Source organism: Stomoxys calcitrans, chromosome 4 (genome assembly GCF_963082655.1).
Source record: "Stomoxys calcitrans chromosome 4, idStoCalc2.1, whole genome shotgun sequence".
Taxonomy (NCBI): Eukaryota; Metazoa; Arthropoda; class Insecta; order Diptera; family Muscidae; genus Stomoxys; species Stomoxys calcitrans.
In genome coordinates this window covers 172,978,678-172,998,293 of record NC_081555.1, presented here as the reverse complement: position 1 = coordinate 172,998,293, position 19,616 = coordinate 172,978,678, and the positions used below count along the sequence as shown (strand labels likewise).

General features: G+C 38.9%; 1 protein-coding gene across 1 annotated transcript in view; it reads left to right on the top strand.

The window, feature by feature from the left end:
* Positions 1–303: 303 nt before the first annotated feature.
* Positions 304–19,616, top strand: part of LOC106082697 (inositol polyphosphate-4-phosphatase type I A) — a 31,094-nt gene continuing 11,781 nt past the window's right edge. The window contains exons 1-4 of the mRNA XM_013245366.2: positions 304–891; positions 11,527–11,946; positions 16,371–16,529; positions 16,605–16,868. Coding sequence (XP_013100820.2) covers positions 11,829–11,946; positions 16,371–16,529; positions 16,605–16,868 — 541 coding nt within the window. The 5' untranslated portion in view covers positions 304–891; positions 11,527–11,828. The remainder of the gene's footprint in view (positions 892–11,526; positions 11,947–16,370; positions 16,530–16,604; positions 16,869–19,616) is intronic.

Below are 19,616 nucleotides of genomic sequence, written 5' to 3'. Positions count from 1 at the left end.
CTTCTTTTCATAAAAAGGCTGAGCTTTACAAAACATCTGTTCAAAATTGCAAAATTCTGCTGGCAAAAAATAGTGCCAGTAAAAATTTGCTGGTCACTCTATTTTCGAATTGTCAAATTTGCTTTCCCGCGAGCTGTCTTCTGCTGGCAAATAAAATACCCTAACGACTTCTAAAATTTGTGCAATTTTTGAGTTCCCGAACACAGCTAATAATATTCCGGCATCCAAAAACAAAATAAATCGAACATTAGTAATCGATTTGTTTTTTGAAAATCGATTTTTGCGAACCGATGCAGAACTGAACCATCCCATTACAACCATAGATTATCTTCCACTGTCCATGTCACCAACAACGTCACGTTCTGGAGAATCCTCTGGACTACTGTCCTGGACCCTTTGTTCTTCGCGAACTCCTCGTTCTTCTTGAACTAAACTAATAGAATAGAAAATTAAAATTTAAGTTGTTTGCAAAATACACAAAAGATTGCGAAACATATGAATTAGTTTGTTATGAAGCTTTAAGAAATCTATAAATCTACCAGCTTCGTTGTGCTTGACGGACCAATACAACATAATAAAGTGAAAAAGAAAATATGGAAAGAAGTGTTTATTAATAACCCAAGTGAATAAGAAATTACAAAAAGAAAACCAAAAAATATAATTGAGAAGTTAAGCCTTGCGAAGTCATGTAGTGTGGGTTTCGTTGGCTTATGTTGTCTCGGTATGGTGTCTATGTGATAATTATACACATAGGAATAAAGAACACAAAAAACGACAGTGATTTGTGAAATTAAATTAATCAAAGAAAGGAAAAACTACAACGTAGTACATACTCATCGTTTCGTTGCGCTGCAGAGCCTAATTTTGTTAAGCTCATCGTTCGCATGAAAGGTAGGTTTGCCTTAAGTGGGGCAGGGCGAGCTGCATGTCTTTGTTCTTGCCAATTTTAGTCGTCCACGTCCAATAACAATTTTATTTTCCATTTCTAAGTTGCATCTTATATCACATCCTCATTATATTGGGTTATTACGACAACTAATTTTTGTTGTTTCTGCTGTTAATTGGAACATGCAACGTACCTGGTTTTGGTGGTGTCTTTAGGGAGATACTTTCTTTACTGCGATTTTTGATGCGTTTTGTTGTTGTAATATTGAATTAAAACAAACAATCACCGCCCATCATTTCAGCGCATAAGATGTTATGAAAGGGTGTAGCTATTATAACTTGGGGTATTAGTTTTCTGTGTACATAGTGGAACATATGAAATATGCCCTGCTATCATGTTATTCTAATTTTATAGAATTTTGTTACAGGGCGCTAATTGTGGTCATGTGTGGAAAAATTTTGGGCGACATTTCTATTTAGCAATCCCTATGTTCCTACTGCCGATGGTGGAGTAGCCTGCGGAAGACCAATAAAGGTTGTTAAATGTGCCACCATGATTTTTTGATGATATCGCAGATTGTACGGTTTAGGAACAGATGGCCCAATCCGGCTCTGTATAGATGGGGCCACCGCACTGTGGTCAGGACTTAATTTTACCGGTTAAAAATCAATTTTTTTTTATCATCACCAATTTAAGGTCAGTCAGTAAAGAATATTACTACTTGGGAAGCCAAAAATTTGATCAAAATATTTGTTTTTGTGCGTGTAGTAGTGCTGCTTCTTGTGGTATTTTAGAAAAGTTTTAATTTTTGAATTTTTGTGTAGAATGAAATTCTTAAAAATTTTTTCAAATTTTTGAATTTTTTAAATAGTTTATTTGCCAACGTATTACCTTGAGTGAAAAATAACAAACTTTTACATGCGTTTTGGCAAAAAAATGTCAACATTGACCTCAACTTTCTCAATAACTACTTAACCGATTCTAACGATTTTTTTATTTAATAGGTTTGTTCGCGTACTTTTCCAGTAAAAATTTGCAGGAGAGTAAGAGTCATTTTACTCTCTTTAAAACATTTGCAAGCAAAAGTACGCCGACTTCCAGTGAAAATTTGCAGAAAACAGCAAATTTTTGTTTTGCCTGGAATCGATTACCTTAAAACTGTCCTCATCCTATCAGCATGCATTTCGAAGGCTGCCTAGGACTACAACTGCTTAAAATGCCATCACCGTATGCAAAAGTATACTAGTGTTGCTGACAAAGATACCTTGGACTCACCATCTAATGCTTTTGGATATTGTGGCTAGATAAATTGCTACGACCACTGATGTGAGGCTAAGGGAGCTTTCTATTTGCTCATGTGGCGGCTACGGACACTTTCTTATCATTGAAGATATCTTTATCCGTTCACAATTCGCAGACTAATTTGCACTATTTTCTTTTCGGACTGTGCGTCACTTGTTTAACTGCCCAGCTAAATCCACTTAACCCATGGCAGCATGTTCCCTCATTAACAAATTCAAATGAATGGTTTTGGCTTCATCGTAGCTCTCATTTACTCTTTTCATCAAAAGTAAATAAAAATGAACCAAATGTAACATTTTTTTTATTTACCTCTGCCCTTTTGATCCATTTTGCCGTTTTCTGCTGCTTTTCATTAAACGGCTGACCGTTACAAAACATCTGTTTAAGGTTGCAAATTTCTGCTGGCATAAGAAGTTCCAGCAGCAATTTACAGGTTCTCTTTTTTTTAACTGTCAAAATTTGCTCTCTCTCTCGCACTCTCTTCTGCTGGCAAATAAAGTACGCGAACGACTTCCAGTACAAATTTGCACACATTTTTGAGTTTCCGAACACAGCTAATATCTGATTTTTGTAATTTTAAAGCTTTATAAGACCACATACAATAAAATTACAATAATACTTCTTTCAAACATGAAACTTCTTAAATCAATTCTGTATGTGGAATGAAATTGGTAACTTAAACAAAATTATAAGTTTATTTTGTAGTGTTTAATTTCTATCAAATCAACTAATATAAATTAAAGAATTAGAAGAATGGTTCAGGCGTTATCGGTTATCTTGTTCGATCCTGAACCACAGCACATCGTAGCTCAGATGTTAGCATGTCCGCTTCTGACGCTGCACGAGTGGTTTCAAATTACGGCACGACATCCTCACAAGAAATTTTAGCGGTGGTTTCCTCTTCTTGTGCACTCATTAATATGAGAGAATTTCCCCGTTCTTGGGCAAATTTGCAAACACTGCCTGATATATCACCCCATTTTAAGAAAGTCTACACTGGTCCACATTGGAAGCCTTCGCAAGTTCAAGAGTCATGAGGGTCTGCTGTGGCATACCTTAACTAAAATTGGAACTTACGAAATCGAATAAATCCGTGTGTGCGAAATCAAGCGTGGTAAAAAATGTGCTGTCCTCAGCGAGGTATCACTTCAATAGCCTTAAGTAACAAGTTGATTAAATCACTAAAGCGACTTCAGAAGGAAGGAAGGTATTCATCAATTTTTTTCTTCTCCAGTGCGGGTCATTGGAATAAGAGAAGCTCGACCTATAGCGCGACACCAATTGCCATAAGTCAACACGCCTATAAGCAGCCTAAGGTCATGGTCTGGTTTAAGCAATGTCCTGCTGCTTGAGAAATTTGGCCACCCTGCAAAACACAAAACTAAGCCTACGCCTGACTTCCGTGTAACAATCTATTCTACCAAAATGTCAATGGTGATGGTCCCAGCACGGGATAACAATGAGCACCCACAGAATAACCCGGCACGGGATAGCTGTGAGCACCACACAGGCTGGAACATTGAGGGCCGAACTATGTGGTGTTGATTGCTGTCACAAGAAGCTTAGCTGCTAGCTACTGGGCGCGTCCAAAGTTGCGAATGGTGGAATGCTCCATACGGAGTAGCTGCAACTGCAGTCGCGTGGACAATCAGCGGTGTCAGGCGCAGAGTCTCAGTGAGAAGCCGGGCGGCCCGGCTCTTGCATAAATACTGAGTGCCTATGATGCTAGACATGACAAGGCTAGTTGTTGGCGCCTTTAAGAAATCAATGGCCACCCTGTTCCTGCGGCGATCGGTACTTTGGACCGGGGCGGACTTGCTCACCTGCCGGAGCTTGACGAGGATCGCCACCTCCACATGAAAATGTAGCTACAATAACAACAACATGAGCACCACACATGCTGGAGATTTGATTCCAAATCTGTGTGGTGTTCTTCGTAATCACGAGAACCTCGCGGAGAGCTACTAGGCGCGCCTATAGGTTGCAGATAGTGGAACGCTCCGTAGACGGAGTAGCTGTAACCACAGTGGCGGGCAGTCAGCGCCATCGGTTGGAGAGTCTCAGTAAGAGGCCGGCAGGCACCGGCTCTTGCTTACATACTGAGTACCTATGATACTCCATACGACAAGTTGAGTTATTGGCGTCTTTAAATAACCGTTCCCGCGGCGATCGTTCTTACGGACCCGAATAAGCTTGCTCACCTATATGAGCTTGATGAGAATTGCCATCTCCACATGCAAATGTGGCTATAACAACAACATAAGTGATCATCCCAATAAACCCGCTGCATGGGCCACGTTCATAAATTAACCATTTTATGCCAGCTTGTCTGTAGCCTCATATTACAACACGATCGATAGCATGAGAGTGTGTGTACCTCGTGGAGCGAAATGTTCCCAATCTAAGGGTAATTTTTATTGCAACTCTCGTACAGGTGCAAAGGTTTCAGGCAACCTCTTTTTGTATTTCTTAACCTCTTACTTTTCCCATGTTACGGAGATGTTGCTTGCATAACTCGCAAGTCTAAACAGGTGCAAAGGTCTCGAACTGTGAATGGTTAACCACATTTCTTATGTTTCAATAATTGTCCGAACTCCGAGAGACGATAGGTTATAAGTTTTAGGTTAGTATTCGTTGCTAGACTAGGTTTGGCGTAATTGATGGCAATATCAATCACTACATGGCACGCATCATCTGCCTATCAGCCTCACCTTAATTGTCAATTTACAATCTGTCCCTTCGTCATGGGATAAAAAATTCCCCAAAAATTTTCATTTAAAAATCTACTTGCATCAATTTATTTCCTGATCAAACCGAGCAATCAATGAGTAAAGCTTGAACTTGAATTTCACCAAGCTAGGCATTCTCGTAAGAGAAGAAGCGATGCGATGCCCTCCCTCCAATACAAGCCTAATAATCTCATACTGCAATACCTGCCTTTGATTATGTCGACAGTTTTTGCTTTCCATTTATGTGTGCTGGCTGCCAAAATGGTTATTTCTATATACGTTATTGTCCATTTCATTTGGAGCTTTTACCTATTCATATTGTATTGCCTTTATGGAAACACCGAGCACTTCGATGTTCTGTTGTATTCTGTTTTTAATATTTTGTTCTTTTTGTTGTCTAACCATCTCTGGTGGCATAATTCTTCCCTTTACTTCTTTCACTATCCCTATAGGTAAATCTATCTGCGACAGTTTTATAACCCCCTTTGCTGTGGCCACAAACAAATTGAGGGTTTTTCTTCATTGGCAACCAACCAGTCGCACGTACTTACAAACTTACATGTGTATGTACGTTACAGACTTTTTCCATCCGTTTTAGTAATGACTTGTATGTTTACATGTCCGTTCATTGATGTCTGCTATCCCTGGAGTGCACAATGGGAGAATTAAGAAGAAAACAAACTTTTTTTCATTCTATGGGTTGCCCAAAAAGTAATTGCGGATTTTTTATATAGTCGGCGTTGACAAATTTTTTTCAACGGCTTGTGACTCTGTAATTGCATTCTTTATTCTGTCAGTTATCAGCTGTTACTTTTAGCTTGCTTTAGAAAAAAAGTGTAAAAAAGGTATATTTGATTAAAGTTCATTCTAAGTTTTATTAAAAATGCATTTACTTTCTTTTAAAAAATCCGCAATTACTTTTTGGGCAACCCAAAAAAGATTTGATATATTGCTACGTTGATTTAAATAATTTTTTAATTTTTGCTTAAAACGTTTTTGTTAGAACATTTTGTATGAATTTGATTTTTATAGGAAGTTGATTTTCATATAAAACGTCAAAATTTGACTTTCACAGAAGAAAATTTCATCGAAATTTTATATGTTTATTTCAATTTCCTTCACTGTTCCTCTCTATATTTATATTTAAACACTTGTTTCCTTGACATACCAGAGTGTGGAGTCTGTGCTTCGTCATAATTTCCATGCTTGCTACAGCAAATGTCATTGGGCTCTCAAGAAGTGTGTGGTGCTGGTGTGGCGTTGTGCCGGAAGTGCCTGGATAAGTTTATTTCATCTTGGCTTTCTTGCTGGCATCCTTGCGGCACAATTTTTTGCATTAAAAAAAAGGTATGTTGGCATAGACTTCCTTAGGTGTGTGTAGTTTTGCCCTCTCTTTTGCCTTTATATTTACTTTTTGCTAAGGGTTTGTTTTATGGTAAATTATTAATTAAGACATTTTCGGATATCAATTGGGACTTCATTTGTTATTATACCCACCACCGAAGGATGGGGGTATATTCATTTTGCCATTCCGTTTGCAACACATCGAAAGATCCATTTCCGACCCTATAAAGTATATATATTCTTGATCAGCTTAAAAACCTATGTCTGTCCGTCCATCTGTCTGTTGAAATCACGCTACAGTCTTTAAAAATAGAGATATTGATCTGAAACTCTTCACAGTTTGTTTTTTTTTTTTTTGTCCATAAGCAGGTTAAGTTCGAACATGGGCTATATCGGACTATATCTTGATATAGCCCCCATATAGGCCGAACCGCCGATTTAGGGTCATAGGCCCATAAAAGCCACATTTATTGTCCGATTTTGCTGAAATTTGGGACAGTGAGTTGTGTTAGGCCCTTCGACATTCTTAAGCAATTTGGCCCAGATCGGTCCAGATTTGGATATGGCTGCCATATAAATCTATCCTCCGATTTAGGGTCTTAGGTCCATAAAAGCCACATTTATTGTCCGATTTTGCTGAAATTTGGGACAGTGAGTTGTGTTAGGCCCTTCGACATCCTTCTGCCATTTGGCCAAGATTGGTCTAGATTTGAATATATCTGCCTATAGACAGATATCTCGATTTAAGGTTTTGGGTTAAGCCCCTCGGCAATCTTCTGCCATTTGGCCTAGATCGATCAAGATTTGCATATAGCTGTCTATAGACCGATCTCTCGATTTAAGTTTTTGGGCCTATAAAAAGCGCATTTATTGTTCGATGTCGCCGAAATTTGGGACAGTGAGTTAAGTTAAGCGCCTCGGCATATTTCTGCCATTAGGCCTGGATCGATCAAGATTTCCATATAGCTGCCATATAGACGGATCTGTCGATTTAAGGTTTTGGACCCATAAAAAGGGCATGTATTGTTCGATTTCGCCGAAATTTGGGACAATGAGTTGTGTCAGGGTCTTCGACATTTTTCCGAAAATTGGCCCAAATCAATCCAGATTTGGATATACCTGTCATATATACCGATATATCGATTTAAAGTCTTGGCCCAATAAAAGGCACTTTTATAATCTGATTTCACTGAAATTTGACACAGTGACTTATGTTAGGCTTTTCGACATACGTGTCGTATAAGGTTCAGATCAGTTTATTTTTCGATATAGCTACTAAAAAGACCAATATTTTGTTATACACAATTGAAAAATGACAGGTACTGATTAGTATTTGGTGCAAATCGGAACATATTTCGAAATAGCTGCAATGGGGCATAAGGTATGCATTTTTCATCAGATTTTGACGAAAGGTGGTTTACATATATACCCGAGGTAGAGGGTATCCAAAGTTCGGCCCTGCCTTTTTACTTGTTATTTTGTTCAAAAAATCGTTTGCCATTGAATATTTGAATCACTTGGATCTTTACATTTACCGCATTTGCTGGCATAAGGTTAATGGTATTGTCGTCATTTGTGGTCATTGTGGTTACACTTAAACTAAAATTACGACACAAATTGGTATCACATCAAGGGCTTCACGCCAATCTGTTTGAGTACTTAGATACTCCAAAGAAGTGCTTTTTTGATATAAAATTTCATAAATACCTTATGCAAGCATTTTAGAACTTGAAAACGTAGTTTGTATAAAAAAAGCTGTGCTATGCAATCTTATTTTAAAAGCGATAACCAAAACTATGTTCCACTTTTTGCTAAACACTGATGTAATTTGGTCACCAATCTGCAAAGTCTCTCCCAAAAACAGGAATTCAAAAAGAGTCGAAGCAAAAATGTGGCCGAAAATATAATTGAAAATAGAATTTTTTTGAAATGAAAATCAAATTTTGAGGAATTGTCTCAGGAAAATATGAAATTTTAGCAAAACTTCTTTTCAAACAAATTTTATATTAAAAATTGATGTGAAAAACAAATTTCGACATCCCTTCATTGTCTATATGTGAAACCGATCGAGATAACACTTAACTTTATACATGGCTGAGACAGATTGTTTCATTCTATAGCTTAGAAAAACTTTTTGTTCTCCTTCGCCTTTCTTCCAATTTTTGACACATGTTGTTGTTGTTGGAGCAGTGTGTTGTACACTGGACCGGCGGCTCTTGCCGACGAAGAACTTCATCGGGTCAATTCGGAACTGCATCCTTCTGTCTGCAGAAGGATGTGCTGCACCGAAGCCCCAGCTTAATCTGTAATCCCTGAGTACGGATTTGCGGTATTTTCTATGAAGAGGAAATGACTTGCGATTGTGGCGCTACATCATCGGAATAAGCACTGCTCTCTACCAGCAGTTCGTACAGTCGCGTGTTGCGTTTGACGCTTTTCGACTTCAGCTTCCGTCCAGTGTCAGGCCGTTTCTCATTAAGCTTAGGCGGATGCGAACTTTCGCTGTAACAAGGTTATGATACGCATTTGGCATACGGATGAGAGACTTCCACCTACTTCAACGTAATAATCTGGTTTATCGTAATTTGATCGAGGGACAGCCCATTATCGCTCGTCGTCGTCATAGCAGTGTGTTGTACACTGAGGCAGCAGCCATTGCCGCCCGGATCAATCCGGTAGACATTGCCGATCGCGTCAACCCGGTATGTACAACCGGTTCCAATTATCCGTCGTTTTCTTGTGTAGACCATATTAAATTGTATGAAATCTCTTAGCACGATCTTTTTTCATGTGCGATACTGCGTTCATAATTTCTCTCCTTGGTCTGTGTGGTGCTCACAGCTATCCCGTTCCGGGTCCACCCGGTACGTGAAACCTTTCGAAACTCATTTAGTAAAATTCCATTTAATGCGACCTGTTGCTAGACTCGCACTCTAACTACCCCCTTTTTGTGGAGAAGCCTAAAGGCTCAATGCCTTTCTATCTTGGCATTTAAATCTCCTATCACGATTTCAATGACAATTTTTAAGAACATCTTAAGTTCCACCGTAGCGCAGAGGTTGGCATGTCCGCCTATCACGCTGAACGTCTGGGTTCGAATCCTGGCGAGACCAACAAAATAAATTTTCAACGGTGGTTTTCCCATCCTAATACTGGCAACATTTGTGAATTACTATGCCATGTAAAACTTCTTTCTAAAGAGGTGTCGCACTACGGCACGCCGTTCGGACTCGGCTATAAAAAGGAGGCCCCTTATCATTGAGCTTAAACTTTAATCTGACCGCACTGGGATATGGGAGAAGTTTGCCCCTGTTCTTAGTGGGCAAAATTAGCATTTTGTTAAGTTCCATGAAATGTATGTGAATTGTGGATTTTTGCAGATAGCTAATTTTTTTTCTTTAATTATTGAATCTTTTCAAAACAGTGTACTTATTGTGACGTCATGAAAGTCGTATTTCATCTTTTTATTTAAATAGTTTTTTTTTCTCATTGAGCATGGGAATTGTGTATGCTCATAATAACTAATTTAGGTGCCAAATAATTAAGGCCTGCCCACGCATATCCGCATATCGTTAAAACAATCGCATACCGCAAATGGTAGTTGCTGCAGTCATGGAGTCGTCACAAAGATTTTCATGCTAAGGAGGTAATGCCGGATCGTCGTGGTGTTATTATGAAAAGTGGCAGGATTCTTAAAGTTGAGAAGTGTGTATTTTTACAAGTGGAAGATTAGTTCCAATAGAAATTGCATTAAAAAAAAAACCATACAAAAAATTGACATATTGAAAAGTGTATATCGGTCACTGTTCATACCACTGTTTTGTGAGTTTTTGATTTTATCTTTAGATAAAATTTTGTCTTTAGATAAAATTTAATTGAAATTTTTTCTTTAGATAAAATTTAATTGAAATTTTTTCTTTAGGTAAAATTTCATTGAAATTTTGTCTTTGTAGTAAAATTCTAAGACGATTTAACGATGTCCGTGTGTCTGTCCGTCCGTCTGTCCGTCCATCTGTTGTAATCACATGAAATTTGGCACATATGCGTCTTTTTGATGCACGCTGGTTAAGTTATTGAACTGGCCAAATTGGACCATATTTGGATATAGCAGCTGTATAGACCGATCTGCCAATAAAGGGTCTAATACCTATAAATGCTTTTTTTTATCCGATTTCGCTGCAATTTAAAACAGAGTGGATTAGGCCTTCCGACATATGACCCAAATGTGGTTCAGATCGGACTATATTTAGGTATAGCTGCCATATAGACCGATCTGCCAATGAAGGGCCTAAAGCCCATAGAAGCTTTATTTATTACCCGATTTCGCTAAAATTTAAAACAGTGAGTTGGTTTCAGCCTCTCGACATCTGACCTAAATGTGGTTTTGATCGGACTATATTTGTATATAGCTGTTATATAGACCATTCTCAATAAGGGGTCTGAAGCGCATAAAAGTTTTATTTGTTAACCGATTTCGCTGAAATTTGAAACAGTGAGTTTTTTTAAGCCTCCCGATGTCAGACCTTAACATGGTTCACATCGGACTATATTTAGATATAGCTGCCATATAGACCGATCTGCCGATGAGGGGTCTGAAGCCCACAAAAGCTTTGCTTATTAGCCAATTTCGCTGAAATTTGAAACAATTAGTTGTTTTGAGCCTTCCGGTATCCGACTTTAATATGGTTCACATCGGACTATATTTAGATATAGCTGCCATATAAACCGATCTGCCCATGGGGGGGTCTGAAGCCCATAAGAGCTGCATTTATTACCCGATTGCGCTGAAATTTGAATCAGTGAGTTGTTTTAAGCCACCCGCGATCTGACCTAAATATGGTAAAGATTGGACTGTATTTAGATATAGCTTTCATACAGACCAATATGCTGATGAAGGGTCTGAAGCTTAAAAAGCTTTATTTATTACCCGATTTCAGATCGGTTTATATTTGGATATAGCTGCCAAAAAGACCAATATTTTGCTCTACAAAATTGAACAGTGACTTATATTTATTAGACCACTCAATGTCCCTGCCGAATTGGGGTGCATAACTTATCCAATTTTCACCGGATTATGACGAAAGGGAGTTTACATATATACCTGAGGTGGTGAGTATCCAAAGTTTGGACCTTAATGTGGCATTTAATTCTGTAATTCTTTATATTGCGACCCCCACATCTACCCACAATTCTTTTAGTATTAAGCCTTAAACCACAGGAATATCATGCTTTAATCTTTGTTGTTTTCATTTATACTTTTTTCAGATATTCATGAAGCATTAGTAAGTAAACAACGTTACTGAAAGCGATTGCAATTGTTCCACTGCGCCACCAATTAATCTTCACTTGAATACGTAAGAGTGTAAGGTTTGTGGCGCGTTTTTCCACACTTGGAATAAAAAAATCTTGAGCAACTTGTCTCGCGGCGGCCGATACATGTCGTTTATTTTAATGGTTTAAGATTAAATGTTCTCGCCATATGTGGACCTATGCAATACATTCCAATACAACGAGAACAGTAGTGGCAGCAGAAGCAGCAGCATCATCATCGAGCGGAATACAAAAATATGCGTTTCAATAAGGCTGAACTATCGACATTGGCCTCAAATCCTACAACAAAATTCGAAAAACAAGGACTTTTGATCATCACCGAACGTCAAGAGGGTTTCTTTCGCAAAACCGATGGTAATTATTCAAATCATTTCTTTCTTTATTTGGCAACCATCACCAACAATCTTTTGAGGTTAACAAAAACTTTAATTTTTAAAATTCATACATACTTCGATGGCACAATCATCACAATAATATCTTTGTGTGTCACGAGAAGCTTAGCTGTGAGCTACCAGTAGCGTCCATAGGTTGTGGATAGTGAAATGCTCCATACGGAGTAGCTGCAATAGCAGTCGCGGACAATCAGCGGTATCGAGCGGAGTTTTAGTGGCAGGCAGCACCGGTTCTTGCATAAATACTGAGTGCCTATGATGCTCGATATGACAAGGCGAGTTATTGCCGCCTTTGAATAACCAATGTCCATCATGTTCCCGCGGCGATCTATCCTTTGGACCGGATCAAGATTGGTTACCTATAGGAGCTAGACGAAAATCGGCACCTCCGCATATAGACATGCGGCTACAACCACAAAAATATCTTTGTGTAGTCTTTGTAAATGGAACGTGATACGATTAAAATTGTCTTTGTTCAATAAATAACATTAAGATAATTTTTTTATTGTGCCAGTAATTCATAAAATAATATGTATACATTTTTCCTTGGGTAATAATAAAATGTTATCAAAGTGGTTCAACTTTCTACATCTACAAAGAAGTGCATTTACGAAATGTTAAAAAACTTAAAGACTAACAGGCTGATGAACCAAGGTGTGATCTTGGACAGGAAACTGAATTGGATGTGCCAAATTCAGGAGCGTACTGAGAAGGCTCACAGATGTTGGGCACTATGTAGACGGGCCGTAGGTTCGAAATGGAGCCTGAATCCGAGGATAGTCCATTGGCTCTACAGGAGCGTGGTTAGACCAATACTTACGCCTCAGTTATTTGGTGGACTGCTATGGAGAAAAAGTGCAACATAAGGGCCGTACAACAGGTTCAGAGAACATGTTGTCTTGGCATAGGCAGAGCGATGAGGACCACGCCCTCTAGGGCACTAGAGACTATTCTAGATATCCGACCCATTGACATACAGACTAAGTGTGAGGCACTATGAGACTTAAAGCGATGGGAGAATGGATTGAGGATGGGAGCAGCTCGTACCATCGCGGTATAATCGAGGCGACGATAGGAAGCCTGGAAGGAAGGGAAGAGGTTTCCGATCAGATACCTGAGATGAACCTTGAAGTCGAGTGCAAGGCACTGCTGCCATCGACACAGTCTTGGATTGACAGAACCCTAGTACATGTTACACGGATGGATCAAAGCTAGAGGACAGAGTGTGCCTGGGGGTTTACATTGAGAACGCAGGGACTGAGATTTGTTTTACACTGTCTGACCAGGCGGAGATCCGGGCGATCACGGAATGCGTGAAGTGGTGTGGTGCTAATGCGTGGACGTCGAGTGTGAACATTTTTACCTACAGTAAAATTGCCATAAGGGCAATAACAAACAGAACGGTAAGGTCACGAACAGTCTTGCAGTGTAAGAAGGAGATTAACGCCTTCGCTGAGAATGGCAAAATTCAATATGCCTATACTCCCGTAGTGAAGTGAGACCAGAGCAAGATCGGAAATGGAGGCAGTTCTGGCAAACCGAACAGAACCAGGGTCCAGGGTTCTTTTCAATCCCGGCATGGACCAGAAGCTTGCGGAGAAGGCACTCCGGGATGTGTCTCTTCCATGACGCAAAAAGACGAACACGTACACTGAGGCGGCAGCCCTTGCCGATGAGGGTTCCATCGGGTCAATCCGGTGCGTACAAACGGCTGCCATGGGATTGATTCACTCACGTGAACATCTCTAGTGCTCACGTCTGCCACAAGAAGCTTAGCTGCGAACTACCGGGCGCGTCCACAGGATGTGGATAGTGAAATGCTCCATATGGAGTAGCTTCAATTGCAGTTGCGGACTATCCGTGGCATCGAGTGGAGAGTCTCAGTGGGAGACCGGGCGGCACTGGTTCTTGCATAAATACTGAGTGCCTATGATGCTCGATATGATAACCATTTTCCCCCAGCGATCGGTCCTTTGGACGAGCTTACTCACCTACAGTAGCTTGACATGGATTTCCACCACCACATGCAAATGTGGCTACAACGACGACTGCCGTTATGGAGGGTGGTCGACTTTTCTCTATTACTGCATATTACGTTTAGTGTGCACGGAGGACGCTTTATAAACAGGCAGAAACCAATGGCCTTAGGAAGATCTAGGTGGTTCTGCAAGATTGGTACAACGCAGTGCTACAACAACAACATACAACATTGTACGTACCGGATTGACCCTATGGAGTCCTTCAGCGGCAAGGGCTGCCTCATCAGAGTATAACACACTGCTATAACAACAACAACATTACTATTTTTAGGGGATCTTTCATAAACGGGGCAAAACTACACTATTTGTTTGCTGCAGTGATACGTCCGATTCTTAACTATGGCATCAGCCTTTGGGGGGAGGTAGCCTCTGTAGGCTGATTGAGAAGTTGCAGAGCACAGGAGCGGTAAAGCGAAAAATTACCCGAGTTGGACGCTAAACGCCATATTCGATCTGAGGTCCTGCATGTGGGATGTGTGACAACTAAGTTCGCCCTTGTAGCCGCATTGCATGTGGCGGTAGCGATCCTCGTCAAGCTTCTGTAGGTGAGCTAGCTCGTTCCGGTCCAAAGCATCGATCTTTCATTCAGGCTTCTGAGGCATTCATTCAGTACTAAGATTCTGTGAATCAAAAATCGTTCCGCTGCCTTGCATTGTGCCTAACGGCAATATTGCTACCCGTAAAAATTTTCACACTTGTTGAACTCCTACTAGGGCATGGCAAACTATTCTAGATATCCGCCCCATAGACATTAGATTAAGTATAAGGAAGCCACCTTTGAGACTGAGTCTTTGAGACTTAAGACTATGAGAGAATGGATGGAGAATAAGAGCTGGTCATAGCATCGTGGTGTAATCGAAGCGACGATAATGAACCTGGATGAATTGAAAGTGGCTTCGGATCGGATCCAGGAGACGACACCTGAGTTAAATTTCGAGGCACTAGTGCCAACGACACAGTCTTAGGTTGGAACTACGCAGCATCTTTAGGAAGAAGTTTTTACATAGCATAGTACCTCACAAATGTTGCCAGCATTAGGAGGGGATAACCACCGCTGAAAACAATTTTTTTCTGATGTTCTCGTCATGATTTTAACTCAGGCGTTGAGCGTATAATCCGATCGTCCTTTGTGACTTCATGAGTAATTCTTATCCGATTTGGCTGAAAGTAAGCTTTGCTGGGTTTCGGTATGACTTCAAATGCGACATAGCATCCATAACAACCATTCTCCTACTTGATTTCTTAGCTCCTAGCGAGCATAATAATTATACCGTTTGACTGAAATGTAGCTTATTGATTCTTTTTGCGACTTCGACTATCCACGCCAAGTACCTGATAACCTGAACGACCCACAACCTGATAAAGCTTATGAATAAACCTATCTCGTGATTTCTTAAGCAACTAAAGACAGCAAGTCTTATATAAATATGATACATTTTGTATGTGAAATTTGGCTATGACCTCCAATTATGTCATTTTGGTTTTTGCATGTAGAAAGAAATTGTGAAGTGAGCCAAAAAACGATATCAATCTTGAAGGGTTTATGACATTTCTGGCTGGATTTTAATTTTTTTAGTGTTAAGTTTTCAGTTGTAGCAACTTTAGAATTTTGTTGACGTTTTCTGTTATCCAATTTATATTATCTCATTGCCACCAATCCTCTGTCAGAGGGTACAAATGTCCTAAAAATTTTAAAATTACCCTTTTTTATTTTATTGAGTTGCCCAAAAAGTAATTGCGGATTTTTTTAAAAGAAAGTAAATGCATTTTTAATAAAACTTAGAATGAACTTAAATCAAATATACTTTTTTTACACTTTTTTTCTAAAGCAAGCTAAAAATAACAGCTGATAACTGACAGAAGAAAGAATGCAATTACAGAGTCACAAGCCGTTGAAAAAATTTGTCAACGCCGACTATATGAAAAATCCGCAATTACTTTTTGGGCAACCCATATTTTTTTTTATGAATCTGAATAATTGTAGTAATCTTATTATTCTTTATTCACACAACAGGATCAAAAGTGATACGAAAAATAGTTTTTTATTAAAAAAATAAACTGAGTTCATAACTGAATATAGGTAAACGAAAATTTAATTTAACATCACTACCTTTCCACAATCTTAGAAACTTTTAAAAACACCTTGCAAAACAGCTAATCTTTTAAAATTTTCTAAAATACTCTCGACTAACAATCTTCAATGTAGCAGAATTCGTTTCTCAAATGCAAAAGGCTTTCAGCTGAAATTTTAGTAGACTATCACTTTTCACACCTACACTGTATTAGTTGCCCTTCGCATTCTTACAGCAACTGTCAACGAATTTTATAAATATGCTTTCCTTTGCAGTTAACTATCCTCGTTGGTGTAAATTACGTGGCAATCTCTTGTTTTACCTCAAGGACCATGATCCAAATTCACAACCCGTGGGTGTTTTGGTATTAGAGAATTGTCGACCTTTAATTCGTAATGAAGAGAGAGAATTCGATGGTTATGTCTTTATATTAGGTAAGATAACAGACATACTCACTCCTTTTTTTAATTAGATTTTAATAAACTTTTTTTCTTTATTTTGGCTTACAGAATTTGAAGGCAGTTTGCCCCAACGAATATCAACACACACCGCCCAGGAACGTTTAGACTGGGTTAAAAGCATACAATTGGCCTCATATGCCTATCTAAATCGTCAAATACAATATTTAGAGGATCAAATCACTTTGGCCATGGGTAATCGCATTGAGAAGGGCTTGCCTCTGTACACCCCCGCCAACGATGCCACATTAATGGCTGGCCTATTGGATTTAAATGTTGCTTCCAATGTTAAAGCTGTTACAAAAGTCGAAGAAGGTGATCTTATACAATTTTAGTGAACGATTTTTTTTTTCATTATTATTTTATTTAAAATTGTGAATTTATGAATTTTTGTGTGGCAGGTTATTTTGGTGTTGGAGACTTTTGTAAAAGTGTTATGGGGTTACTCAGATTGTACATATTTCATGGGTTATGGGGTTATTTTATCTCTCCAACTGAGATTCAAAGAAAAGTTCTCCGAAGTCAAAATGTTCATTGAATTTTTTTCTAAAGACAAAATATTCAACGAAACTTTTTCTTAAGATTAAATTTTCAAGAAAATTTTTCTAAAAAAAAATCAACATAATTTTTTCTAAAGACAAAATTTCTAAAGATAATCGGCCTTATTCACAAAACTTTATAAAACCCTAAAATAGGTTCATTTGACTGTTCTATAAAGGAAATATGTCAAATAAACCTATTTCAAATTTACATTAAAGGCCTGGTTATGCTCTCGTAAACATACCGTAAATGTAGGAAAACGTGTCAGGTGTTATGTTTTGGCTTATGAATACACATACAAATGATTACCGAACGTATGTCGACCATAATCGGAAAGTAGAATTCAGTAAAAACAAAATTTTACGTTCTGTTTTCGTGTCAGCTGACAGAATTTGAAGTTTGAACACATTTTTAAAACCAAAAATTTACATTTGAAAAACTGCTTTTCTCCTATTCTATGATTTCTCTGTAGAATCTATCACAATTTATTGTTAATAGTTTAGGTTGAATGAACTGACCTGGGGTGAAAAGAAAATGAATAATATGTGCTAAAAAGTAATAACATTGGTTAGCTCATACGGCGCCGTCATACGGCGTGAAACAGAAGTCTATTCACGGTTTCCACACATTACGCTAAAACTTCCCTCCCTTTCCAGTACTTCCTTTGCGGCTAACGTTTTGGCACAGGGCTCTGCCCGAAAGAACATACACTTGTCCGGCAGTCTCACGGACGTACAAATACTTTGTGTGTCGAAATATGGCCTCAATCCAGTACCTGTCTCCATCTTGGAGCAATATATAAAGACGGAGATATCATTCTCTTCATATACAGGATTCGCTTTTCATTCCTCCCTCCCGCGAAAATGAATCCTGAAAACACCCTACCATTGAGGCGTATTCGTTATATACAGGATTCGCTTCTTAATCCTCCCTCCCTGCAAAACGATTCCTGAAAACACCCACCCTCGAGGCGTTCTCCTTATCTCCGAGGTCCGCGCCCTGTCACGCAGCACTCAGGGAGAAACTCAGTTGGACCCCCGTGCGGTTCAGGAAGATGACTGTCGACTCATCTCCTCATTATTAAATGCCCTCTCAATATTCAGGAAAGCCACCATCACGTACTCCTTTAGTTGGAGAGACGTCTCGACTTCTCGCACCACTTCGTGGAGGGCCGTCATCTCCGACCTGTCCTTGAAATATTCCTGTTTTCCTCCCTCACCTTCAATTCTTTTTTGTTAATAAAATTGTTTTGTTGTAATGTCAAATGCTGCGTTTTTTAATTAACATAATTGGCTCTTTACAATTATTCTACATTTACGGTATATTTACGAGAGCATAACCAGGCCTTTAGTTTTGGGAATAAGGCCGACTATTTCTATAATTTTGTTTTAAAAACAAAATTTTATTAAATGTTTTTTAAAACCAAAGTTATAATATAACTTTTTTTAAAAACAAAATTTTGAAAATGTTTTTCAAAAAAAACAAAATTTCAAAAACATTTCCCAAATGAAAAAATTTAAACATTTTAACTCGCAGCCAAATCGGATAAGAATTGCTTGACCAATTCCACAGTGGGAAATCAGAAGTGAAGTCATGGACCTATTTTTACCATACATTGTGTGGGAGTTCTTTAAAGAACTGTACAGAATAGAACTATGAGGCGTGTGTGTGAGACCCATGCATGACAGTTACTGAAAAAAGTCTATGTGAGTGATAGTTACGACCAGTGTTGCCGTTTTTGGTAGGTTCCTAACAAAATTGGTAGGTTTTTATCCTCTTGGTTGGTTGGTAGTCTGATCTCAATTTTTGGTAGATTTTTCCAACATACATATACGAAAATACCAAATTAATTACTGAAAAAAATTGCCGGAAATAACTCAAAACTAATTCACTACTTGTCGTTTCTGTGTATTAGTTAGGAGTTCAGAATATAAAACTATGGATATTACTGCTACAAGGGGTCTCACTGCTTCCAATTTCAAGAAAAAGGGCGTGAGTTTTGATACTGGATATGTTGTTGTTGTTGTAACCACATTTTTATGTGGAGGTGGCGATCCTCATCAAGCTCTTGTAGGTGAGCATGCTCGTTCTGGTTCAAAGTACCGATCGCCGCCGGAACAGGATGGCCATTGATTATTTAAGGCGCCAATAACTCGCCTTGTCATATCGAGCATCATAGGTACTCAGTATTTGTGCATGAGCCGGTGCATCCGACCTCTCACTGAGACTCTAGACTCTAGTTACAGCTTCTCCGGATGGAGCGTACTGGCTGTAACAGGTACAAGTTTAAAGGAATCTCTTCTAGATTTCGTTTATCTAGGCAGCAAATGGGGGGTTTGTTGCTTTTAATGCCTTCTGTCGGAAAACAGGCATATGGGGCAGCTGCATATAAATATGGCCCAGTCTGGTCCATACTCATGATACGACTTTATGGACTGAAGATTTCTCATCGGAAGATCAGTATAATGGGTTTTATATCAAGATATAGGACATTTTTGAACTTAAGGCTGTAGAGTGATTTCA